Consider the following 26,553-nt stretch of genomic DNA (forward strand, 5'->3'; position numbering starts at 1 on the left):
CAACTATAAGCCTCAAAATACAATGAGGTTTGCTAGATAAGCAACTATAAGCCCCAAGAACATAAAAGTGTTGGGGTTTGTTATTTAAGCAACTATAAGCCCCAAAACATACATATATCATAACATATATATAACATAATCATATAAGCATATAATAACTATTCTATTTTCCTTACCAAATACCGGGATGTGAGAACAAGGACGAGATTTTGGAACACTCCTAAAAACCATTAATGCAAAGGTGAGTATTTCTAAAAGAAGAAGATGAAAAAGAAATGAATCTAAAGTACCAAGAATAAGAGCTTACCGAAATGAATCCTCAAGTTCAAAGAACTTATTTTCCTAACCATGAATGGAAAACAACGAGTTAGGATTTGAGTAGAGAAAAACTATAAAAACTAATGAAATATACAGAAATGAACTAGGAATAGGAATACCTTTGAATGCACTATGGCTGAACTACACCTTCATAGAAAATCACACTATTAATCTTACTTCCCAAGTGTTTATTAAGCTTAAAATGATAAAGCTTATAACCCCAACCCAAGTGTTTAACACTCTAAGGTAAACCTAGCAGCTTGAAGGCTCTGAACTCAGCTTGAGGAATGAAAGAAATGGCTGGGTATTAGGTCCTATTTATAGAGTTCAAGAGTGAAAAGATCTTCTTTTAACTTGAATAAAAATAATGACTTTTTAATTGAAAAACATTTGAATATTCGTTCAGCAGAGGCTAAAGACTCGGTCAAAAAATTCTGAGCTTATCAAGAGGTTATGAAATAAAATGAGCTCAGTTTCAAAACCATTAAAAAATAATGCCCTAGAGCTGATATATCGCCCATGGTAGGCGATATATCGCCTGGGCTTATGTTCTCGAGGCTCGTCGAAGTGTTCGTGCAAAGTTACGTATTTTTCGTATTCCCCGAGTGGCGATATATCGCCCCCTAGAGCTGCGATATATCGGCATACATTGAAATATTATACACGTAATTACACTTTTTCAGCCTAATTTGAATTGAGTAAACAGCTTTGACTGAGTCCTATAACGATTTCAAAGCTGCTGGCAGACTCTCGGATTTTCAAATATTATTCTTAATAAACTATTCCTCAAAAATACTTAATTTCTCAATAAACATGCATATGACAAGTGTCATTACCTTATTGGGTCTATCTAAACCTTATAGTATAATGAATATTATCTTTATAATCAATTATATTAATCAAACCTTATGTTATAATTAATATTCTTAAACTATATGTTAAACTTATAAAATCTATAAGTGTTGCTACGAGTGTCCAACTAAGTCCCGGCTTGAATCGAAAATCCACAGTAATAACATACTACAACTATTACTAGCTATTACTATTACTACTACTATCTAACTAGCTAAGTAAAGTTCTTGGACTCTATATTATGATTATGTAATATGTTATTAACTGCTTATGAGCATGTTTAAGTTTTCTTGTTGAGCCTCGACTCACGGGTGATTTGTGGTGCAGGTAAGGGGAAAGGGAAGCTGGACTAGCCATGAGTTGGAGAGCTTCAGTGGCAACGTGTACATATGCGGCTGCTCAACCACCATGGCCGGAGTTTCTCAGAGGAACTAGGGACAAACCCTATTTTGACGCTTAGGTCGGCTTGTTGTAACTTTTGAGTTGTAAATAACCTTTTAAATGTTTAGTTTGGCTTCCTATGTATGGAGTTAAATGTTTTAATGAAATGGTTATTCCGTTTGACCAAATTCTTTAACCCTAAACCGTTAATCATGTTTAGTCACACGTTTATGGTCAAATGACTCGTTTAGAGAGTCTAGCACTGTTTAAAATACACAGTGTAACGGTATTGGCTATCCATAGCATTACAATTTTAGTTATATTGAAAAATATTTTGACCAAAATTGAGTCCATAGTACTATTTTGATCCAATTTTCAAAATATGGGGTCCGAATTGTCATTTAACAAAACATAGGAGTTGATCGCATATTCAGGAAAAACAGAGAGACCAAACTGATACTTTCTCTTGTTTTATTTGTTGGACAGAGAAAATAACAAAAATTCTACAGGGTCTTGGTTAATATTATTTTTATTTTATTTATGTTGTGACTTGTGTGTGACCTTCCAAAAAAAACTGTTTAATATTTTGGTTTTATTTTGCACATATCATTGCTCCAACTTGATATACTTTCCTCTTAAAATACTCCATTTCGTGGTACGAACAAGAGATAAGTTTTCCTAGTTGAGTTTATTACATAAAGGGAAATTTCAGTTTCTATGCTTAATAGAGTGTGCTAATTAAAAAAAAATGTTAGCATAAGATTTCAAAATAATGCAACTTTTTGGCACTCTTCTCAAAATACCCTTGCCATTTTTCCCTTCACTTATCACTTCCCATTTCTCTCTCTCTTGGTTCACTCTCTCTCACCTCATGGCACCACCAACACTACCACTACACTAAATATTGCATAAGATTTCAAAATAATGCAACTTTTTGGCACTCTTCTCAAAATACCCTTGCCATTTTTCCCTTCACTTCTCACTTCCCATTTCTCTCTCTCTTGGTTCACTCTCTCTCACCTCATGGCACCACCAACACTACCACTACACTAAATATTGCATTTCAAACACATTTTGGCATGATTTTTGGGATTTTTTTTGTAATTTTTTCAGATCTAAAACTCTGAAATATGCATAAAAGTGACTTTGCTCGATGTCTGCTTGATGAGGCCTTCAAAATCAAGATTTTCATGAAAAAAACAACTTTGGTTGATGGTAGTTCGATGGTGCTCGATGCCAGATTGACGGGGCCTTCAAAATCAAGATTTTCTTGAAAAAATGACTTTGCTCGATGGTGCTCGATGGGGCCTTCAAATTCAAGATTTTCATTAAATAAATGACTTTCCTCGATGGTGGTTCGATGATTGTTTGATGGTGCTCGGTGCGATTCTTGCAAGAGACATAATGTTTCACTCGGGTGTCCGTTTGGAGTGATTTTTTTTTTTGTTGTATTTTTTTGAAGATCTATATGTTTAACATGCTCATATGCACATTTGTGAAGTTTAAACTTGAAAACATACCAAAAATGTCTTAAACATGAGGTATGTTTGCATTTTTGTATATTTTTTTTCAAGTGTTACATTTCACAAATGTACATATGAGCATGTCAAACATGTAGATCTTGACAAAAATACAAAAAAAAAATCACCCAAAATGGACACCTGAGTGAAAAATTACGTTTCTTGAAAGAATCGCATCGAGCACCATCGAATCACCATCAAGGTAAGTCATTTTTTTTTTATGAAAATATTGATTTTGAAGGCCCCATCGAGCTGACATTGAGCACCATTGAACAATGTCGATTTTCTGCAGATTTCAGAGTTTTAGATCTGAAAAAATTGTAAAAAAATTCCAACAATCATGCCAAGGTCTGTTCAAAATGCAATACTTAGTGTGGTGGTGCCGTGAGGTGAGAGAGAGTGAGCCGAGAGGGAGAGAGGGGGAAGAGAGAAGAGAGAAGAAAGATTTGGAGAGATTTGAGGAGAAACTTTGAATGTTCTTGATGGAGAAGAAGGTTGGCGTGGTGCTACGGGGTGGGTATGGGGGCGGCATAGTGGCTGGTGACGCTAGGTGGGGAGGAGGCCGACTAGTTCTAGATGAGATCTTTTTTTTTTTTGTTTGCAGTAGTCCTTCTGAAAACGATAGAGAGAGATAGGGAATAGACCTAGATAGGGGTAGTTTAGGAAAGTTAGACAAAAATTAGCATAAGTTAATAATAATTATAAGATAGGGTATTCTTTTGTCATTGGTCTTTAATTATAAGATAGGTAGTTTTCCTTGCATAAACTCCTTTTATATATCTATGGGTTTGGATGTATTCTTTTGCTAATGCTAATATCATTCGCACAATATTAGCTTAATAATAGGCATATTGACACAATGAATAATATTAGACACACACTATATGATGTGTCATCAATTATAGTCATTTAGATATTTTTATGGACGACCCATCATTTTAAATTACATGCTAGATTTAATAATACAACATTGTGTATAATTTAAATGTGTATCAATAATTATCTTGACACAATATTACGTGCAGTGCAAGACGATTGATTTCAAAAGTACTGCTTACAAAAGGAGACTACATCATCGTTGGAAAATAGTCTTTTTCTCACGTGATTTCAATAAATTTTAGCTCATAGCTTATCATTTTAGCTCTTAGGGCTTCACTTTAAGCTCTACCGGTAGGGTTCTTAGTGTTTATAATCCGTGAATAGTTTTCGGCGCGATTTTTTTTATGACCGTGTATATTATAGCTATTTAGAGCATCCTGCAAATTTTCAGAAAATTCGGAATAGTTTACAGTACCGAAAACTAGGTTCAAACATGTTGTTGCATGCGTGACTAATTTTTTTTATGCGCGTGAAAAACAATATGTTTGAACCTAGTTTTCGGTACTGTAAACTATTCGAAATTTTCTAAAAATTTGCAGGATGCTTTAAATAGCTACAATATACACGGTCATAAAAAAAATCGCGCCGAAAACTGTTCACGGGTCGAGAAACACTGAGAGTCCTACCGGTAAGGCTTAAAGTGAAACACCTATAGAAAAATTGTCATATATATATATTATATTAGTACAAATTTGGCTAACCACTAAACATTTCCAATGAACATTGTTTTGACATTCATTAATGAGTAATTAATTACATAAGCCATTTTGTGTTTTCATGTATTCCCTCTTAGCAATTTAATTAGTAAGTTAATTTTAAGGGGAATATAAGGAGTAATTTTATGAGTTCTTTCACCCCTAAAAAAAACAACAACTTAATGAGTTCTTGTGATATTTCCAGATGTACCTCAAAATTGGACAAGCAAGCTTTTTATGTTTATTTGTAATTTTATCTTTAAAAGAAAAAAATTTCCTTTTGTTTTTCCTTTCTTCCATTATAGAAAAAGCGCATATCACTTTAAATAAAGACCATGCAATATCATGCATGTTTCTGTTTTTAGCACTCATCACTACAGCCATAGGTTCAAACATTTAAATGTATGTTTGCTTTTGCCGACATTTTTCTTGTAAAAAGAATAAGCATAAGAAAAACATACAAACAAAACAAATGCAAAAACACAAAATAGTAAAAATAAAATAAAATAAAAAGAAAGGCTCTATTGCTTTTCGTGGAAAATGTTTGCATCTTGAATGGTTATGGTGAGTTGTGACTACAACATGTTCATTGCTTATTATACTATCAGCTATGGTCCCTTGAGTCAGAGGTCATTTCCACAAAGTCTTAAATGGAGAATAATGCAATCTACTTCTCCCCAATGAGGAACTGTTTCATTATAGTTTCACTCATTTCCCTGGCAAGGGGAAACATGTGTCCAGTACCTGCTAGTTCATGGTACTGAATCCATGGAAGCTTATCAACAATATAGCGTTGCAGCGCTACTGGGACAAGCTTATCTTCATCACCCTGCCATAGATGGACAGAGCCTTCATTGTTAGGAAAAGGGTTCTTCAGATCATTTATTGGATCAAATTCCCAACTCCCAAATCCAACTCTTAAGTCTCGATGCACAGACTCGAATTCTCCTTGCTGTTTGACTTGCATCTGTATAAAGATAATAAAAGAAACAAGAAAAAAAAAATCCATCTTGATAACATTCGGAAGTGTGCATGAATAAGCTTAAAACAACCAAGAGCAACTGACATGGAAAAAAATTGTTGATAAAGACATTCCCTAATACGTTCATTTTTTTTTACGAGTGTCTACTACATTACATCTATTATGTATAACTTATTTAGACAAAACAAAATTTATTGAGGTTTGTCATGGTCTTTTAGCTTTCCCTATTCAGTCTCAATTAATCAACCAAAAGGGGCATTGCAGTAGGTGAACAAGAGTCATAAACAAGCTATAAACTCATCAATGCTTTATGACTACAGATACAAATTCAAAGACGACATAATGTAATTTTGCTGAACCAAATTGAAACAAAAGTAGGACACTAAGGCCATGATGTCTAATTGAGTAAATAGCATTTGATAGCTAGAGCAGTATCACGCAAGTTGCCGATTCTTTTGGGGTGCTACATAGTTCAATTCATGGGATGTAGTAATGTACCTTGTATTTCTCTCTCTCATGATTAGGAACTGAGAGCCTTTTCATGATAAGTTGTAGATCTTGTGGAGAGAAAATTTCAAGTTTCTCATCTATAACACTTGATGAAGGAAACCACTTCTGAGTGTTCCACCAGTAGGTTAGCCATGGTAGGTAGTGAGCAACTCGGAGTGCCCATTGATCTGGAGGAGGTTGTAGGTAATAGGCCTCACTGGACAAGTTTGTAGGAAAAGAAGGCCACCAGTAGTTGACCACAGGAGCAATGAGTCCTGCTCCTGCAAGCCTGTCAGCATCCCAAATATCTAAATTTAAACAATTTTGAAAACCTGGATTTATGTATATAGATTCACCAAATATAAAATAGGACAATAGGGTGTTTTTCTCCCAGTTTTTCACAATAGCAACAATGCATGCAGTATAACACCCAAACCAAATTTCAGATGTACTTTTCCCCCTTTAGACTAATCTAAACTCCTTTCTCAGTTCCTTTTTTACTCATATACAAAGGCATGATAGCCATATATAGTTTCCAATTTCCACAATGGATGTTAGCTAAAGAGAATAAATGCCTCTGCCTTACCTGTTGGGGATATACTTGAGGCAACCCCATATGGCCTGGCCACCCATGGAAAATCCCATCACATAAAATTTGGATCCAAGTCCCAACTGATCAGCAAGCTCTTCAACATCTAAAGCCAAACTCTTTACTGTGCGGTTAGGATCCGGGTCACTTTCACCATAGCCTGGTCTGTCAAATCCGACCACATAAACCTGTAGTTCTTCTAAAGTTTCCTGAAAATACCATGTTCACCATAAAAGGGCAACCTTGAAAACACACATTCCTCCACATATGCATGTACACAAGTATATACAAAAACCTAGGGAATCAAAGTTCAATACATAAACCCCAAGTTCGTGAGCAAGTTCTTCTGAAAATCATGTACAGCTTAAGGGTAACATTCAAGTCATGCATATTTACATACATAGATATATACACATATACATCATAAGAGAGATAGAATTAAGTACCGGAGAGAGGGTTGTTACAACCATCACATCATGTCTGCAGGATCCAAAGCCATGAACATAGACGATCTTATGTTTGGCAGATTCTTTTGCAACACCATACTCTTTGTAGGCCAAAAACCTTCCGTCTCTAAGCTTTATTCTAGGAGCAGTGATAGGTGGTCCTCCAGGGGAGCCACATATTTTAGGTGGTGGGGGCCGTGTAGCCTGGAATGCCCATGACACCAAAATAAGCACCAAAACTAGAGAAATTATCTTGGTCATTCTTGATCCTGAAACAAAATAGAAATGGAAATGATTAATGAAATCTTAGTGATAGAAAAGAACATAGACTTTTTTACGAACATCTTGATGAGTTCATTTTGTTCCAAAAACAAAAGATAAGAAAAGAAGCAAATTTGACTGACAATACAGAGATGAGATTTGCAGAGTGAAGCCAATGCTCGAAAAAAAAGGAACAAGACATACCCAGGTTTCAAAATCAAATTTTGTGCTTTTTGGTAGAGATTCTTCAAAGAAAAGTTTGATCTTATTTAGAATGGAATGTAGTTCTGATACTTGGCCATGCTTTATATATATGATATAACATGTTGACAAAGTAGCTACTTAACAACAAGATGAATCACTGGTTGAGTCTTTATATTTGGTTGTTAAGAGAATACTCAAGTTATGAACTTTTATGTTTCCTGAACCTGAAGTGGGTTATTGGCACGGACTTAACAATGTAGTACTAAAACCAGCTCATTGAGAAAAAACTGAAACTCAGACAATACACAGTTGTCAAAATTTGATGAGTAATGAGAAGAAGATTAGAGTTATTCCATACAAATTCAAGAGCAAGAAACCTCCAAAAGAGATGTACATACATAATCTGTAAACAAACACTATATATATAATATTGTGTGTGTGTACTGAACAAATATATAGAAAGAGAGGAAGAGAGAACCAGAGAAAAGTTTGATGGAGCTTGTCTGTTCTGGCGAAGTAGTTGGGAGAAGGAGCTCAGAACAGCAGTACTAATGGCTCAAGTGAAAGAAAATCCGCTGTCCCAATTTCCTCTCTACTCCCTGCCCACACACACACCTCCTTATTTAACATATATTTAAATTGTTTTACAATTAATATTTTACCACTCTAAAATTAATATTAAAGTTAAAAAATAATAAAGTTTTTCATCAACCATACAAAGCATTGCATTTCATTTATTTTAATTTTTTCAAAAAGAAAAAGAAAAAAAAATGGTACTTACCATTATAATAAGTTGCCTTCAACAATAAAATATGAGCATTGGGAGGTGAAATATTAATTGGAGAAATAATGTTAATATAGTTGGGTAGAGAGAATATCTATTATAGTTAGAAAGTTGTAAAATAATTTAAATATATGTTAAATAAATAAATAAGATGTTTTAAAATAATTGGTGGGACTAGGAGGTGATTGTAAATTGGGGAACATATTTTTTTTTTCCTATTTGTAAGCTTTTCCCAGTAGTAAATTAAAGAGAGGACCACAGTAATCACAGGAGTCATAATATACCTACTAAACAAATTTACACTCCCAAAAGTTTATAGTCACTCCATTAATTAAAAAATATATATTTTAATTATTTTAGTCATTTTTTGTCAATATTTATTTTTGATATTTTTTTTTTGTTAATTTTACTTTATCTTGTTTCCATAATTTTTTAGAAAAAAACTTTTACTTTAACAAATTTATATAATATATATTTTATTTTAATTTTTTATTTAAATATTAAAAATATATATTATTTATATGTATTTTCACAACATAAAAAGGAAGAAAAAAATAGAAAAATATGAACATAAGTTGAGAAAAAAAATTATATTAAATTTTAATAAAGATTAAGTGTATTAATTAAATTTTGGGGTGTTAATATAATGGCTTATTTAATTGTACTATTATCTATGTCTTACAGTCTTACCTTCCCTCCATCCAATTATATTTTGACAGCTCATGTAATATTTATAAAGACATTTTGTGTTTTCAGGTACTTCTTTTTAGAAATTAAATTAGCAAGTTAATTTTAAGGGGAATAAAGTAGTAACTTTATGAGTTCTTTCACCCTTAAAAAAAACTTTATGAATTCTTTTGATATTTTTCAAAGATGTACCTCCAAAAGTGAACAGGCAAACTTTTTATTATTATTATTTGTACTTTTATATTTAAAAGACAATTTTCGTTTTGTTTTTCCTTTCTTTATTTATAGAAAAAGCCCATATTACTTTTTCACAAGTTGAAAGCTTTCTTAAATATAGACCATGCATGCATGTGTCTGTTTTTAGCACTAGCACTCATCACCACTACAACCATAGGTCTCAAACTTTATAGTGTATGTTTGCTTTAGCTGACATTTTCCTTTATAAAAAATAAGAATAAGAAAAACATACAAACAAAACAAAACAACTACAAAAACACACACACAAACACAAAAAAAGGCTCTATTGCTTTTCATGGGAAATGTTTTCATCTTGAATAATTATACTATCAGCTATGGTCCCTTGAGTCGGAGGTCATTTCCATAAAGTCTTAAATGGAGAATAATAATGCAATCTACTTCTCCCCAATGAGGAACTGTTTCATTATAGTTTCACTTATCTCCCTGGCAAGTGGAAACATGTGTCCAGCACCTGCTAGTTCATGGTACCGAATCCATGGAAGCTTATCAACAATATAGCGTTGCAGGGCTACTGGGACAAGCCTATCTTCATAACCCTGCCATAGATGGACAGAGCCTTCATTGTTAGGAAAAGGGTTCTTCAGATCTTTCATTGGATCAAATTCCCATCTCCCAAATCCAACTCTTAAGTCTCGATGCACAGACTCGAATTCTCCTTGCTGTTTGGCTTGCATCTGTATAGAGGCAATAAAAGAAACAAGAAAGAAAAAAAAATCATCTTCATGACATTACGAAGTATGCAAGAATAAGCTTAAAACAATCTAGAGCAACTGACATGGGAAAACTGGTTAATAAAGACATTTCCCAGATTCAATATTTTACGAGTGTCTAGTACATTACAACTATTATGCATAACTTGTCTAGACAAAACAAAACTTAGTGTGTGTGGGAATATTTTTCTGTTCATGCATATGTAAGGTTTGTATTCAGTCTCAATTTATCAGCCAACAGGGGCATTTTGCGTTAGGTGAACAACAGAGTCGAAACTCGAAAACCAGCTATAAACTCATCATTAAATATTCAAGAAATTGATGATGTAATTTTGCTAAACTAAATGGAAACCAAAGTAGGACACCACTAAGGTCATGAGGTCTAATTGAGAAAAATAAAATTTGATAGCTAGTGCAGCATAGTGTAAGTTACGGATTCTTTTGGGGTGTTACATAGTTCGATGTATAGAATATAGTTAAGTACCTTGTTTTTTTCTCTCTCATGATTAGGAACTGAGAGACTTTTCATGATAAGTTGTATATCATGAGGAGAGAAATTTACAAGTTTCTCAACTATAACACTTGATGAAGGAAACCATTTCTGACTGTTCCACCAGTAGGTTAGCCATGGTAGGTAGTGAGCCACTCGGAGTGTCCATTGATCCTCTGGTGGCTGTAGGTAATAGCCCTCAGTGGACAAGTTTGTAGGAAAAGAAGGCCACCAGTAGTTGATCACGGGGGCTATGAGTCCTGCTCCTGCAAGCCTGTCAGCATTCCAAACATCTAACTTTAATCAATTTTGAAACCCTGCATTTTTGTATATAGATTATCACCAATATAAAATAGGACAAAAAATATATTTTTCCCAGGTTTTACAATAACAATAATGCATGCAGTATAATACTCAAACCAAAGACTAATATTCCATACTACTTTCTCAGTTCTAAGTAGTAAACACATCCACAAAAAAAGTAAATGCTTCCAATGTCACATGCCCATGCAAAATTCATTCTACAAATATGTACTTGGTAAATCAAATCAGTAAATGTATTTAAAATGGTTTGCTCTTTTCTCAGCCATATTTTACTATGTTATATATGGTTTCCATTTTCCAAAATGGCCTGGATCTAAAGAGCACAACTGGCCCTGCCTTACCTATTGGGGATATACTTGAGGCAACCCCATATGGCCTGGCCACCCATGGAAAATCCCATCACATAAAATTTGGATCCAAGTCCCAACTGATCAGCAAGCTCTTCTACATCTAAAGCCAAACTCTTTACTGTGCGGTTAGGGTCAGGGTCACTTTCTCCATAGCCTGGTCTGTCAAATCCAACCACATAAACCTGTAATTCTTCTAAAGTTTCCTGAAAAAATCATGTTCACCATATAAGGGCAACCTTGAAAACACACAAATAATAGCACACTTTCCTCCATACATATGCATGTACACTAACAATCAAAGTTCAATGCATAAACCCCAAGTTCGTGAGCAAGTTCTTAAGAAAACCATGTACAACATACAGGGTAACATTCAAGTCATGCATATTTACATACATGTAACATACATAAACATATACATCCATAAGAGAGATAGAATTGAGTACCGGAGAGAGGGTTGTTGCAACCATCACATCATGTCTGCAGGATGAAAAGCCATGAACATAGACGATCTTATGTTTGGCAGATTCTTTTGCAACACCATACTCTTTGTAGGCCAAAAACCTTCCATCTCTAAGCTTTATTCTAGGAGCAGTGATAGGTGGTCCTCCAGGGGAGCCACATATTTTAGGTGGTGGGGGCCGTGTAGCCTGGAATGCCCATGACACCAGAATAAGCACCAAAACTAGAGAAATTCTCTTGAACATTCCTGATCCTGAAAGAAAATATAAATGGAAATGATTAATGAAAAATGAAATCTTAGTGATAGAAAAGAACATCTTGAAGAGTTCTTTTTGTTCCATTAAAAAATAGTAAAATAAAAGAAGCAAATTTGAATGAACAATACAGAGATGAGATTTGCAGACTCAAGCCAATGCTCGAAAAACAGGAACAAGACATACCCAAGTTCCAAAATCAAATTTTGTGCTCTTTGGTAGAGATTCTATTGAAAAAGTTTGACAAAGGGAGTATAGTTTCGGTACTTGGCCATGCTTTATGTATATGATATAACATGTTAATAAAAGTGGCTAACAACACAATGAATCACTGGTTGGGTCTTTATATTTGGTTGTTAAAAGCTTAAACTCAATTTATGAACTTTTATTTCCTCTGAACCTGTAGTAGGTTATTGGCACAGACTTAACAATGTGTATAAAGCTCATTAACAAAAAAAACTGAAACTCAGACAAAACACAGTTGTCAAAAATTGATGAGTAATGAGAAGAAGATTAAAGCCACGCCATACAAAAAACAAGAGTAAGAAACCTACGAAGAGATGTACATATATAATCTGTAAACAAACACTATAATATATATATATAAAAGTATTGTGTGTGTACTGAACAAATTTACATAAATAGATGACGAGAGAGAACCAGAGAAAAGTTTGAAGAAGCTTGTCTGTTCTGGCGAAGTGGTTGGGAGAAGGAGCTCAGCAGTACTAGTAGCTCAACTCTTTCTAATTCCCACAAAGTCTAATTCTAACACCAATCACCTATTTGTAAGCATAATATTAAACTATTTCCCACAAAAAAGAAAAGAAAAAAAAGGCCCACAGTAATGACAGAGTCAAATATTAGTCTCTTTCATCAACTTGACGGGGAATGATACGTGCATACAAATATACAATATATATATATATAAGAAAACAATGCTACAAGTTTTCTAAAGTAATTTCATTTGTTTAAGGTATGCCACCAAATCCTATTTCCTATAATCTTTGTCTTATAGTGGGGTGATCGCAGTGTTCACGGATATGATCAATTTTTCAAATCGCAACATGCATATCGTAGACTTCAAACTGCATAAAATATACTGTATTTTTGCAGTGTGACCGATTTACAAAATAATAAATGTACACCAAATTAATAAATTCTTAGCAAAACAAAATACAACAAACTAATAAAATAAAATGTGATATAGAATTAAATATTTTAATTAAAATATAATATATTTAGATTGAAATATAATATATTTCCACCTCTTATAAAACATAATAATGTTTTTAGTTATTGTGTATATTATACTGATTCTTGCACGTTAATGGCATTTTTCTTCTCCGGTAACGGCAATTTCATTAGTGTTTATTACTTTATTGTACTTTGGATTAAAGCTAAAATACTTGTGAGTTGAAACAAAGAAATGTACAAATATTTCTTTCTAGAAGCACCCAACATATCCCATCTTGAAAACGAGAACTTTTATTCTTATTTCAATCTCTAACGCCACCATATTACCATCTTATTGACATTGGCAAAAGAAAGTCAGACATTTCGGTTTTAGGTAAAATATATATATATAGACTATCTATACATATATGTATAGACTATATCTTTGGAGAATATTGTCCTTTTTCGCGTGATTTCAATAAATTTTAGCTGATAATTTGTCATTTATTCTATATAGTGGGAGACTTTAATTTTCTAATATTTAAATTATTATATTAGTAAACTTAAAGATTTGATACGAAAGAAGGACTAAGTTAAAACTCATAAATAAATTTGTAAGCAACAAATGGGGCAACTCCCAAAAAGAAGGAAAACGTTAAGAGAGTTAGACTTAGCCCAAGAACATAACAGTAATAAAATACATTAAGAATTGAATAAGAAATTCAAGTTGCAGCTGCCCTAGTCCTATGCTGGTCTGCAACTGATTCCATAAACATTTTAAACATGAATATTTACTTTTAATTTATATATATGCTAAAAGAAAAGAGACAATTTACAAATACTTCTCACCAAACATGTAATAGTAATTCCCCTTAAAAAATGTGACATAATGTCTTCAAAGTATGTTGACTTTTAAACATACCAAAAAATTCAATTTGCAGTGTTGGGTCCAAGCATCATTTTTGCCCGGTTCACATATACATGCATGGAGAGAAAAACATGCAAATTGAACACGTGGAAAATATTTATTTCTATATATATATAAAAATTATATTATAGGGTGTTGTTTCGATGCACCTCTCATTTTTTGTGTACCGGTGCACCAATGATTGGACGACTTTGGATGTAATATTTTTGTTAGTGATGATGGATATTATATTTATTTAGAATATTCGATAATTTAAAAAAAAAAATTGAATAATTTATAATATCAAAAATAAAATTTAAATATGTCATTTTTTTACAAACATAACCAAATAATCATGTTTTTATAAATTATTTAAAAAATTTTAAAAATTTATAAATGCTCTAAATAATTATAATATATACAATTATATAAAAAATTATGCAAAAAAATTATTTGAGTACCGAAAACAAAAAAGGATAGCAAAAAATAGTGTGAAATATAGAATTTTCCCATATTATACTAAAAAAAAGATAAATTAATGATGTCAGAATAAATGAATTTGAATCCAATCCAAATTCATGGATTCTCTTGTAGATTTCATTTCTTTATTATGCTTTTTTTTATTATAAATTTTTTTGTCTTTGATTTGAGAAATCTTCAAATTGAAAATATGTAATTGTAGACGACTTTAATTTGAGCCATCACATTCATCATAGATGGGTATGAGTGGTTAATTTGGTAAGACTTGTGTTCCCCCATAGACATTGTTGATCACTAGCTTGATGCTTCTTCACTGGTTTGGAATCTTCATCTTTTATGCATTCACATCCATTTGAATTTAGTTGGAGATTGACAATCGCTATGGATGAAGCTATTCAAAGATGGTGTCATGGTGATGATTTAATAATTAGTTTTTTTTTAATGTTTTTAATGAAAGCTATTAAAAGATATATATGGTGTTGGTGTGAATGCAATTATACTAAATACCTATCGTTGTTGGAACAGTTGGGTGGCAAGTCAGGAATAGGTGATCACATAATTTATGGTTGTTTTTATGAATGATTTTATGGTTGTTAATTCTTCTACGTTAAACCATAATAAACTAAATTTGGTTGGAAAATACTTTACTTGTGGCACAAATGGTGTATTTAAAAAACATAGGAATATTAATGGAATAATCTAGTGACGAAGTCAAAAAAAAATTATTTTAGGAGGCTTATTATCTCTTCTATATAATAACTGTGTAGATAAATATTTAATAGAATATATCTTTAAAATTAATTTAAAAATAGATATTTATCAAAAAGGAAATTTGACTTTTGATGCATCAAACGTTTCCCATGACAAAATAATAACAAACTTAAAAAATATCACATTTTTATTCTAGTATTCTTTTGAATTCCCAAAATGCCCCTAACATAAGTTTTCCCTCTCTTTTTCTCATAGTCTTCATTCTCTATCTCTTACGTTTTCCATCTCTATCTCTCAAGCTCTCATACAAAAACAAAACAAGTCAGCCACCATTATTTTAATCTATACTAATTTTCGAGTTCATTTTGAATTTCAGATATAGGGGCAAATTGTGAATCCTTTCAAGCCAAGAAACTTCATTTTGGATTTCGAATCTATGGGCAAAAATCGTATGGGTAAGTATATATTTGTTATATTTAGTGAGGAAACTTGTTTGTCTACATTATTTGTGCTATTTCGAATAGATCTGTATATGTCTTCATGTTTTATTGTAATTTTTCACTGTCGCAATGAATTTTGGCTACTTCCTACGATTTTTTCTTGGTTTTTTGTCTGCCTCAATGAGTTTTGATGAAACTCGATAGATCTCGATGGGTTGCATGCATAGAGGCTCGATGGTCCTCGATGGTCCTCGATGGACCTCGACGTGCCTCGATAGTGTTAGGATGTTAATACCTCGATGAGGCTCGATGGTCCTCAATGGACCCAATAAACCCCCGTTCGGTGATGTCCAATGGATACCTCGATATGCCTCGATTGTCCTCGATTAACCTCAATAGAGGTATAGAACTTAAAATATAGTATGTGCCTCGATGAGTTCATAAGAATTTTTTTGGGCAGTATTCGATGTGCCTCAACTGTCCTCGATAAAACTCCTTAGGTGTATAAGAATATAATTGGATTGTTTACCTCGAGAGGCCTCGATTGCCCTCGATATACCTTGATAATGTGACATCGATAGGCCTCAATATATATCGATAGAAATTGATATTTTGCTGTTTTATGTTGTAGTTTAACTTTTTTACCTTTTTTTTATGCAGATTCTACTGTTTCCATATTTGTTGCATTCAATGGTGTTTGGGAACTCGAAAATAGGGATTGGAGCTGAAAATCAAGTTCTGCCTTTGGAGAAGACTGTGACGTATGAGCAACTGCTTGACATTCTGTACGATGAGCTTGAAGTGAATAAATGTGTGCATGACTTGAAAATTGAGGTCCCGTACACATGCCTATCATAATCCGTCAAACCTACCATTATAAAAAATTATAGGCATATGCGTGCATTCATTGGGTTAGCATCAAAATTTGTAGAGAAACTCATTCCTCTATGTGTGACATTGGTTAAGAATTGAGGTATAAGAAATGCATCGACCTCTCCTAGTGTTAATAAATAAGTTCGATTTGAAGAGACCATTTCTCTCTCATGTCATGGTTTCAAAGGAACTCAAAGTGAGGTTGGAACATTTGTTCCCGAGAAAAATTCAGACGTTATAGTCCATGATGATATCCCTGTTAGAGATCCGTCATATTTGCATGACACAATGGAGTATGATCCCTATGGCTACGATCCTTATATTAGGGCAACAAATCTTGGTGGGCTAGATATTAGGGCAGATTTTCCAACACAGAGTTAAGATGTTATGGTAGCTGAGGAGCGCAGAATAAAAGATCAGCAAACACCTGGGACCAGCAGTAGTCGTCCAGGTCCAAGTAGAACCAATGATAGTTTTAGATGGAGTTCTCCATTGGACTTAGGTGAAGATCGTAGAACATGGAGTGCTCCCATGTTCACCAAAGAGGATATAGAGGCCTCACATCAACATCATTCATCAACCAGCAAAGCTTCAGGAGAATTACACCTTGGCAAGTTCTTTCAGAACAAGCTTGAATTGAAAACCAAAGCATCCATATTTGCGAAGAAGAATAATTTTGAGTTTATGGTGAAGAAATCTGGGACTGATGTGTGGTACATTACCTGCAAGGATCCTGATTGTGGTTGGAGATTGAGGGGTAAGAAAAAATTGCGATCTGAAATGTTTGAGATTACTGTATACAACAAAGTACACAATTGCTCACAAGAAATTCGAGATAAGGACCACCGTCAAGCATCACCGTGGGTTGTTGGGCACCTTATCAAGAGGAAATTTGCTACCGATGGTACTCAGTACATGGCAAACAACATAAGGGAGGACATGAAGCATCATTTTGGGGTCGAAATGAGCAATGAGAAGGCGTGGAGATGCAGAGAAAAAGCTCTTATGTATGTCAGAAGGACACCTAAGGAATCATACTACAAGTTACCTGGATACCTGTGTCAGTTGGAGCATAAGAACCCAAGTACAATTACTGATTTTGTAGCAGAAGATGGTCATTTATTGTAGTGCTTCTTTTCCCTCGGTGTTTCTAGGCGTGGTTTCCAATACCATAGAAATATCCAATCACATATAAATAAATATATATTCTCTTGGAAAACGTGTATCATTAACAAGAAAAACACTCCCAAAGAGGGAGAAAGGAGACATCTCATTTACAAGAAAACTACTACTACTTGTAATGACCAAATTTCCAAATAAGATTTAAGACTTTGATTAGGAGGCCAGGATGACCATAATTAATTTATTATGTTATTAAATAATTATATGCATGTTTATGTGAATTATATTATTATATGATGATAAATGCATGGATATGGGTCCACTTTTCATTATAAGGGCATTTTGGTAATTTGGCCCGTTGAGGGCATATTTGTATATTTTCATGCATGTTGGTGAATTATGAATAAGACCACATTATAATGTGGATTTTTTCGAGCCATTCGACAAAAGACAATCTTTTAATGCAGATTAGAGGTTTGGTCATAATGGGGTTGATTTCGAGGCTCGGGGTGAGTCTCGGGATAATTTGGTGATTAGAACATTACCGGAAATTAAAGGGTAATGGGATATGATTTATTAGCATTAGAAAATATTGGGAATAACGGGAATTGGAGGGTGTTAATTATGATTAACGAGAAAGGCGAGAAATGATAGTTTTACCCTTGGTGGCCTTAAGAGGACTTTAAATGTGTGACGCCCCACATCACTATGGCTGCTTTCTGGAATGACGACTGGCCCTACAAACCAAGACAAGTCTTTCCAGCGTGCTTTGTCCTCACTCGCACACTTCCTGGGAAAACTTCCCAGGAGGTCACCCATCCCTAGATTACTCCAAGCCAAGCACGCTTAACCATGGAGTTCTCAAGTGATGGGCTACCGAAAAGAAGATGCACCTTCCTGATATAGGTAGTACCCATCAATCCATTTAAGCCATCTTCAACTGTGTAGTCCCATACCTCCACAGTCTTAGAATCATTACACTTGACCTTCCCCAGGCGGTGTGGGATTGCACAACTTACCCGGTCTTTCCCCTTACGGATCACGGGATTCTGACTGTCACAATCACCCCCCATTACGGGCCCGACGTCCCCGTCGGCCACACTTCCAGCTGGGTCAAGGCTCTGATACCATTATGTGACGCCCCACATCACTATGGCTGCTTTCTGGAATGACGAATGGCCCTATAAACCAAGACAAGTCTTTCCAACGTGCTTTGTCCTCACTCGCACACTTCCTGGGAAAACTTCCCAGGAGGTCACCCATCCTTAGATTACTCCAGGTCAAGCATGCTTAACCATGGAGTTCTCAAGTGTGGGCTACCGAAAAGAAGATGCACCTTCCTGATGTAGGTAGTACCCATCAATCCATTTAAGTCATCTTCAACTGTGTAGTCCCATACCTACACAGTCTTAGAATCATTACACTTGACCTTCCCCAGGCGGTGTGGGATTGCACAGCTTACCTGGTCTTTCCCCTTACGGATCACGGGATTTTGACTGTCACAAAATGACCTAAGGGTATTTTAGTCTTTTGACCCTAAAGGATATATATCAGCCATTAGAAGCTTACAAGGCTGTAGAAAATAGAGCATCACTTCTTCTTCATCTGATCATCTTCTTCCCTTCATTTCTCTTTGAATTTTGAAGCTCATTTTGAGGAACCAAGCTTTGATGATCTAGGGTTATGTTCTAACATTGAAGAATGTGTGATTCTGAGATTGATGTGAGTTTTTAGCAATTAAAACTCTGGTTCTTTCCATGTTTTTCATTTGGTTTTTAGTGGGATTTTTTAGTTGGATAATGGGAATTGATGGAAGTTTTTGGCAAGGGTTGCTTGGGTTATGATGCCTAAAACTTGTGTATATGGTTTTTGGGTTCAATTGGGAGTTTGAATGAGGTTTGGAAGCTTGTTTTTTAGGTTGGGAATGGAAGAATCATAGGAGGGAAAAACCAGGGAAGTTCTGTCTGGTCCTAGCACTACAACGCCCAAAGGATGGCGCTACAGCGCTAACTAGGGCAAAAACTCCCCTGCTTGTAGCGCTAGGGCGCTAGGGGGCAGCGCTGTAGCGCTACCTTGTTTTTCCTGATGCATATTTTGGGCACTTTTGAGGGTTTTTTTCTCGGGGTTTCAATTCCTAAGGCTCGGGATTGAATCTACTCACCGTTTGGGTACGATTCGAGATCCCAGAAGTGAGGTTTAGGTCAAGAACCTTTTATTGTTGATTTCATTAATTGGATTTCATATTTGGTTATGACTAGGTGACTGCTAAGGGATTAACGGATTGATCATTCTCAAGGGTTGTTCTTAACGTATTTCTCGCTCGTACCAGAGGTAAGAAAACTGCACCCCATATTTGACATGCATGGTTATCAATGAAGCATGTTGAGTGTTTAAATGTGGACATTGATTGCATATCAAGTGCTTGGCATTTGCTATCTGTTAATGGTACTGACTTATTAGTCAGAATCGACAATGGTGTCAATATTAATTATGAAGATGTGGCTCATTAGTCAGGTTTAGCAGTAGTATTGAGCATTGATCGTATGGTATTGGCTTAAGAGTCAAGAACGGTTTTAGTGTGTTTAACGCAAGCCAAAAAGATTAGATCTAATCGACATAAGCATTATCATCAAAAGCATGAAATGCTTGACCGACCTTAAGTTCGATGAAAACTAAAAGCGTGTGTCTAGTCTAAAGGCTAATTATTTAGAGCCAGAGCCAGAAAGGCTAAGGTGACCTACACGTCACATGCCTCGGAGGGTATGGGACCTCAGAGAAAGACTTATCAGTCATCTGACTGAGGTAGACTTATTAGTTATCTGACCGAGATAGACTTATAGGTCATCTATACAGAGATAGACTTATCAGTCATCTATTTAGAAAGTGACTTATTAGTCAATTATTCAAAGAGTGACTTATTAGTCGTCTACCTCAAAGAGACTTATTAGTCATCTACCTCAGAGCGGGAGACTTATTAGTCATCTACTCAGAGCGCAGGACTTCACAAACATTTATTTGTACTTGCTTGCATGCATGAGTAGGGTTATTAGTGCTAAGCATGCCTGTTGAGACTTAGTAGCATGTTATTACTTGTTCATGAGCATATTGAGTTTTCTTGCTGAGCTTCGGCTCACGGGTGCTATTTGGTGCAGGTAAAGGCAAAAGAAAGTTAGACCATACTTGAGTTGGAGAGCTTAGGTGATGACGTGTACATATGCAACTGCTCGATCGCCACGTCTGAGGGTTGAAAGAAGAACTAGGGTTAAACCCTATTTTGACGCTTAGGTCGACTGGTTGTAAATAGTTTGTTGTAATTAACCTTTAAATTATATTTTTGAGATTCCAATGTATACAGTAAACGTTTTAGTGAAATGTTGTATCTTAACCAAAAAATTTAACCGTAAACCGCTAATCATACTTAGTTGCACGATTATGGCTAAATGACTCGATTAGCGAGTTTAGCACTGTTTAAAATGCACATCGTAACGGTCTCCGGAGATTAGGGCGTTACACTACTGGTTGAAGACACCGATAGTCTAATACCTCTTGGCTAAACTACATTAGATTGTCTAAAGATGGACATAAGATAAAAGAGCCATACCATACTAAATATTAAACAGACTAATCACAAAATGATATGTGTTCGTCCAATCGGCATCTAGTAGTGTAACACATGGAAATCGACGAAATAATTGCTTTACTAAATACTAGGGGTGAGCAATTAAACCAAGAAACCACTAAAACCGATTACACCGACCGGCCGTGCACCGAAAAAACCAACACCGAAAAAATCGTGGTAGGTGTAAACCGAGCTTAAGCGGTTTGTTTTGAAACTTTCTGCACACCGACCGTTTGAAACTTAAATCGACTGAATACTTATATATATATATATCAATACCTTAAAATGGTACACAACCGGCCCTAACAACTTGAATTCCAAAACCTAAAATATCACTCATCTTATTCTTTTCCTCCACCTTCATTCTCTTTGACCCATGCTCAGTCGGCAGCACACTAGCCTATTTTCTTTCTCTCTCAGTCCCATCCCATGGTGAGCAACGCATGAGAACTGTCCTTATCTCCCTCTCTGATAGACCCAAAACGGGTATGTTTTAAATATTTATAAATCGCAAGCGCACGAATCGTTCATATAGAATAGTGATCGTGTAAGCAAGGATGTCGAACCCAAAGGAGTTGTCTAAAATCGAAAAGAAAACTATTTTAAACCAAAACTAATAAATTATAACCTAGCCCCAAAGATTGATGAGAATTTGTAACAATAAAAAAAAATAAAAGACAATAATAAAGAAATTAAAGACAATGTATAAACATAAATTAATAGTAGAAATCAAGATGGTAAAATAAGATTATTAAGGATTAGAATCCATAAAATATAAGTTCAATAATATTTATAAGTATATTGATTCCCAAGTTTTAGTGATAGTTAAAATAAATCAAACTATCATTTTCCAAATAGATTTATAATTTTAAGTACAAATTACTTCTAAAAAGATAAGATTTTTCTTCACTTTTCAAAATTATAATTTCAAAGCATTTAGTGTAAATCAATCTAATGAAATAACAAATAAATCAATGAACATTATTTATAAGGCAAAATATAATATTTTTGTTCTAAGCATGGATGTGTACAATTTAATGACACATCTTACACAAAGAATATTATGTTTTTGCACTAATGAAGAACAAAGTGCAAATATGTGCTAACAATCCAAAATACATGATATTTAAGATGAAATAAGATATTTGAAGAAGAAAATTCCATAAACTTTGTTGCACAAAATTATCAAATCAACATACAAAATAAATACTATCTAGTTACATATTGTTTCATCATCACCTTAATAATCTTAAAAAGATTAGAAACTCAGAACTAAAATAGCAAATACAAACTAAAAATTACAAACATAAATAGGAAAATTTGGAGGATGAACCCTCAAATTTTTCCTCTAAAAATACATAGAAAATAACCAAAGAGAAGAAGAAGATGAAGAGACTAGAGAGGTTTGAAAGTGTAGAAACTTTGTAGTATGGTAACCCCCTCTCCCTAAAATGAGCACCTAATTCCCTTATTTATAGCAAAAAAATGAGTATTAAAATAATCAATTTAATTAATTATAATATGGTAAATAATGGTAAATTATAAGGTGTGATAATGATGTTTTGGGGTAAAATGTGTAGAAAATAAGGTAAAAAGTTGGCATTTTTGGTATAGGGGACAAGGGAATATTGGGCAATTTTATGGGCTCAAGAAAAAATTGCTTTGTGGCTTTTGGTGGCTGTGTGAAGTAGGGCTGTGCAGAAATTTTTACAACCCGCCCAATCCAAATAAACCGCCCAAACCAACCCGAAAAAACTGCTAAAAAACGCAACTCAAATAAACCGACCAAAATTTAAACTGCCAAATTGTTATATTGGGTAGGTTGAAAATAATTATCAACCCGCCCAATTAAAAACTTATTATTAATTTATTATTTTTAATACATTTAAATAAATATATTAAATTTATGTTTGTAATTCGACTTTTGTTTGTAATTGGACTTTGTACTATATTAATTTTCTTTTTTATTTTAATGACATATGTTTGTTACTTTGTTTAATACTTTTAATATTGATGCAATTATTAATATATTGTCAATTAATATATAAGAAATTTTTTCAAATAAATATATAAATTAATTAAGTTTTGTTTTATTTTTTTTTACTATAAATTTAAAATATTGTTTTAAGCTTAAAAAGATAAACTTCACACTATTAGTACTAGTATTTAAAAGAAGAAAAAATGTAAAAAAAATATATATATATCACTTCGGTTTGGGCGGGTTGACCCGACCAACCCGCCCAACCCACAAAAAAAAAATACTTCGATTTGGACAGGTTGACCCGACCAACCTGCCCAAACTATTGGACGGGTTAAATTTATTTTTTTCTTAATTTGGCAAGTTAAGGATTCACTTTTGCTAACCCGATTATGACATTGGACGGGTAAAAATATCTTGTAACCCAACCAATCCGCCCAATAATCAGCCCTAGCTAGAGCGTGTTGGCTGAAGTAATGGTTGGTGAGGAAGTGTGAGGCGTTGGCTGGCTTGCTGGAGAGAAGTTTGGACATGGCTGCAAGGAGTTGTGGGCTTGGTGAGGTGGTTTGGGCCAGCGGCTGGAATGGGCCTTTGGGTGCAGGTGCAGGAGTGGCTCCATGGGCCTGGGCAAATGGGATATTGCTGTTGGCTCCTTTGAGAAAATGCCACATTTTTTTTTTTGAAATGCCATTTTTTTCTTTATCATTCTTGCTTTTCAAGAGCAAAAATACACCAAAATTCCTAACAAAATAAACATAAATTAAATATTTTCAATTATCTAATAAATCATATTAATTCATTGAAAATATTAATTAAAATTTAATTTAATTTAACAATTAGTTTCAATAAAACACACATTTTTTTACTTCTAACTAGACACAATAATTTAAATAATTAACTACAACATTTTATAACAAAATAACTATAAAAACTTAATAAATCAATTAAAAATCAAGAATTAAGCAATAATTAGCACATAAAAAGTGGTAAAATAACCCTACTTTATAGAGTTATCACTATCATTCGCACAGTCTCTCTTTCTGTCACTCAGCTAATGCCTTTCCCTCTCATTGTTGATTCAAGGTAAGCTTCAACTTCTTTCATTTAATTTACTCAAAGATTTTTCATGAACTTAATTGTAAATATATTGTAGTTGAGTATATAAATATATATCTTATCCGTTTTAATATATACAATTTTATTTGCGTATATAATTATATATAAATAGTATTTTTATATTTATATTGTATTTATATATATAGTTTAGAGATTTGTGGATATATATAATCTTGTATGTATATATGCGATACTCTACATTTCTATTTCCACAGCTTAATGGAGCCTAGTTTCTTACTAGTTTTGTTATTCTTTTGCTTTTTTTTTTTTTCCCTCTTTTAATGTTTTTGTTAGTTTTTAGAAAGAACCCACCAATAAAATGAATCACCTTAGTCAAACGAGATAAAATTAGAGGGAATTACACCAAATATGAATTTTTTTTATAAACTTTGAAATATATGGCAGTTTTTTTTTTAAAGTTTTTTATGGCATATTTTTTTTGTTTACATTTTGATGGGATTTTTTTCCTATATATTTGTAAAAATTTATTTGTATACCATATTTTATCTTTTATTCTTTTTTAGTACCTATTGTTTATATATTTTGAAATTATTTTAATCTATTTGTGTTAATTTTTATCATTTATATTTGATAAAATATTTTTTTATATAATTCTTTGAAAGAAAAAATTAAGACATATTCAAAAGAAAACGCTTTTATTGATTATTCCTATATTATTATTGGTAGTATTATTTTTTTTGTTCTTTTCTCTTTTGTTGATTTTCCGGATTCTTATTGTCTCTCTATATTTATCTATCTATATATCTATTTCTCTTTTCTCTTCATATGCTTTTATTTTTTTTTCTTTTTTTTTTCTTAGTTGTTTGAAAGTTGCTGCTGGGTTTTCAAATTCATATGGATGTGTCTTCATATAATTTGGATTGATCTTATCTTCTTCGTCTTCTTTTTCTTCTTCTTCTTCTTCATCATCTTCATCTTATTTTCCTGAAGATATATTAGAAAGTGTTTGCATTGCATATTACAGCAGCCTAATTCATCCACTGCTACTCTCACTTCCTCAATTGTTTCCATCATTGCTCCTCCAAAGAAGAGAAGAAATCAATCATCATCAAGCAAGTATCATTTATATTATGAGATTATTTTAACAATTTTAATCTATTTGTGTTAATTTTTTTGAAAAAAAAAATTGAGACATTCATCACCATACTTTTTATTCTCATTTCTTCTTCTTTTTTTTTCCATTTTTTATCTTCTTTAATCAACATTTTATCTACAGTAACTGGTTACCCCTATCAAAATAATTTTGATTTTTTTTGTCATAATAATCGTATGCCACTGTCTATTTTTTTTAATGATGTGTGGTAACCGGTTACAACTATAAAAATCAGTTTTATTATTTAAGAGGTGTTGTAGTAACTGGTTACAACTATAAAAATAATTTTTATTTTTTTAAGTAATGTACCATTATCAAAATATCAACTGAATTGTAACTGGTTACTCAATGAGATTTGGAAGAAAAAAAAAATGATATGAAAAAAATAAACTAAATTGATCTTGAAAGTAACTGGTTACAACTAGGTCCGAAAAAAAAAAAAAAAAAAACAGAGACAGTTGCAATGGTAAATGATTACTTAGCCAGACTTGGAAAAAAATAAGATTCAAATAGAAAATCTAAACTAATCATAATCGTAACTGGTTACAGCGAGGTTTGAAAAAAAAATCAAATCTAAAAAAAAAACCAATTGCTATGGTACCTAGTTACTTAGTCAAGTGTAAAAACAAAATAAAATCTAAACAAAAGAATCTAAATTAATCGTTATTGTAATTGGTTACTCATAGGTCTAAAAAAAATCAGATATGAATAAAATGAATGAGGCATCATGGTACCTGGTTACTTAAACAGATTTGGAAAAAAAAAAACTGATATGAAAAAAAAAAACTAAATTGATCTTGAAGGTAACAGGTTACAATTAGGTCTGAAAAAAAAAACAGAAACAGTTATAATGGTAAACGATTACTTAGCCAGACTTGGAAAAAAAATAAGATTCAAACAAAAAATCTAAACTAATCATAATCGTAACTGGTTACAGCGAAGTTTGAAAAAAAAAATCAAATCTAAAAAAAAGAACAAATTGCTATGGTACCTGGTTGCTTAGTCAGGTGTGAAAACAAAATCAAATCTAAACAAAAGAATCTAAATTAATCGCTATTGTAACTGGTTACACCTAGGTCTAAAAAAAA

At 33.3% G+C, this 26,553-nt stretch overlaps 3 protein-coding genes across 6 annotated transcripts in view; all 3 read right to left on the bottom strand.

Moving 5' to 3' along the window:
• LOC133797764 (uncharacterized) overlaps positions 1 to 8,222 on the bottom strand; it is a 40,037-nt gene extending 31,815 nt beyond the window's left edge. The window contains exon 1 of the mRNA XM_062235798.1: positions 8,095 to 8,222. The gene's annotated coding sequence lies outside the window, so the exon portion shown is untranslated. The remainder of the gene's footprint in view (positions 1 to 8,094) is intronic.
• LOC133797765 (uncharacterized) lies at positions 5,150 to 8,205 on the bottom strand. Of its 2 annotated transcripts, none has more exons than XM_062235800.1 (5): positions 8,095 to 8,205; positions 7,152 to 7,420; positions 6,703 to 6,914; positions 6,126 to 6,405; positions 5,150 to 5,612 (listed from the first exon to the last, which is right to left on the bottom strand). In XM_062235800.1, the coding sequence occupies exons 2-5, from the start codon at positions 7,410 to 7,412 to the stop codon at positions 5,313 to 5,315; spliced, it is 1,053 nt and encodes a 350-aa protein (XP_062091784.1). In that variant the 5' UTR covers positions 7,413 to 7,420; positions 8,095 to 8,205; the 3' UTR covers positions 5,150 to 5,312. The 2 variants fall into 2 exon arrangements, with proteins under 2 accessions (XP_062091784.1, XP_062091785.1); XM_062235801.1 differs by lacking the exon at positions 8,095 to 8,205 and adding an exon at positions 7,617 to 7,648.
• A 1,241-nt stretch (positions 8,223 to 9,463) lies between the features above and the next one.
• On the bottom strand, positions 9,464 to 12,720 carry LOC133797766 (uncharacterized). Of its 3 annotated transcripts, none has more exons than XM_062235804.1 (5): positions 12,570 to 12,720; positions 11,663 to 11,931; positions 11,211 to 11,422; positions 10,540 to 10,819; positions 9,464 to 10,019 (listed from the first exon to the last, which is right to left on the bottom strand). In XM_062235804.1, the coding sequence occupies exons 2-5, from the start codon at positions 11,921 to 11,923 to the stop codon at positions 9,720 to 9,722; spliced, it is 1,053 nt and encodes a 350-aa protein (XP_062091788.1). In that variant the 5' UTR covers positions 11,924 to 11,931; positions 12,570 to 12,720; the 3' UTR covers positions 9,464 to 9,719. The 3 variants fall into 3 exon arrangements, with proteins under 3 accessions (XP_062091788.1, XP_062091786.1, XP_062091787.1); XM_062235802.1 differs by having other exon boundaries at positions 12,593 to 12,718; XM_062235803.1 differs by lacking the exon at positions 12,570 to 12,720 and adding an exon at positions 12,119 to 12,490.
• Positions 12,721 to 26,553: the final 13,833 nt, after the last annotated feature.

The sequence above is a fragment of the Humulus lupulus genome, chromosome 8 (assembly GCF_963169125.1).
Source record: "Humulus lupulus chromosome 8, drHumLupu1.1, whole genome shotgun sequence".
NCBI classification, from domain to species: domain Eukaryota; kingdom Viridiplantae; phylum Streptophyta; class Magnoliopsida; order Rosales; family Cannabaceae; genus Humulus; species Humulus lupulus.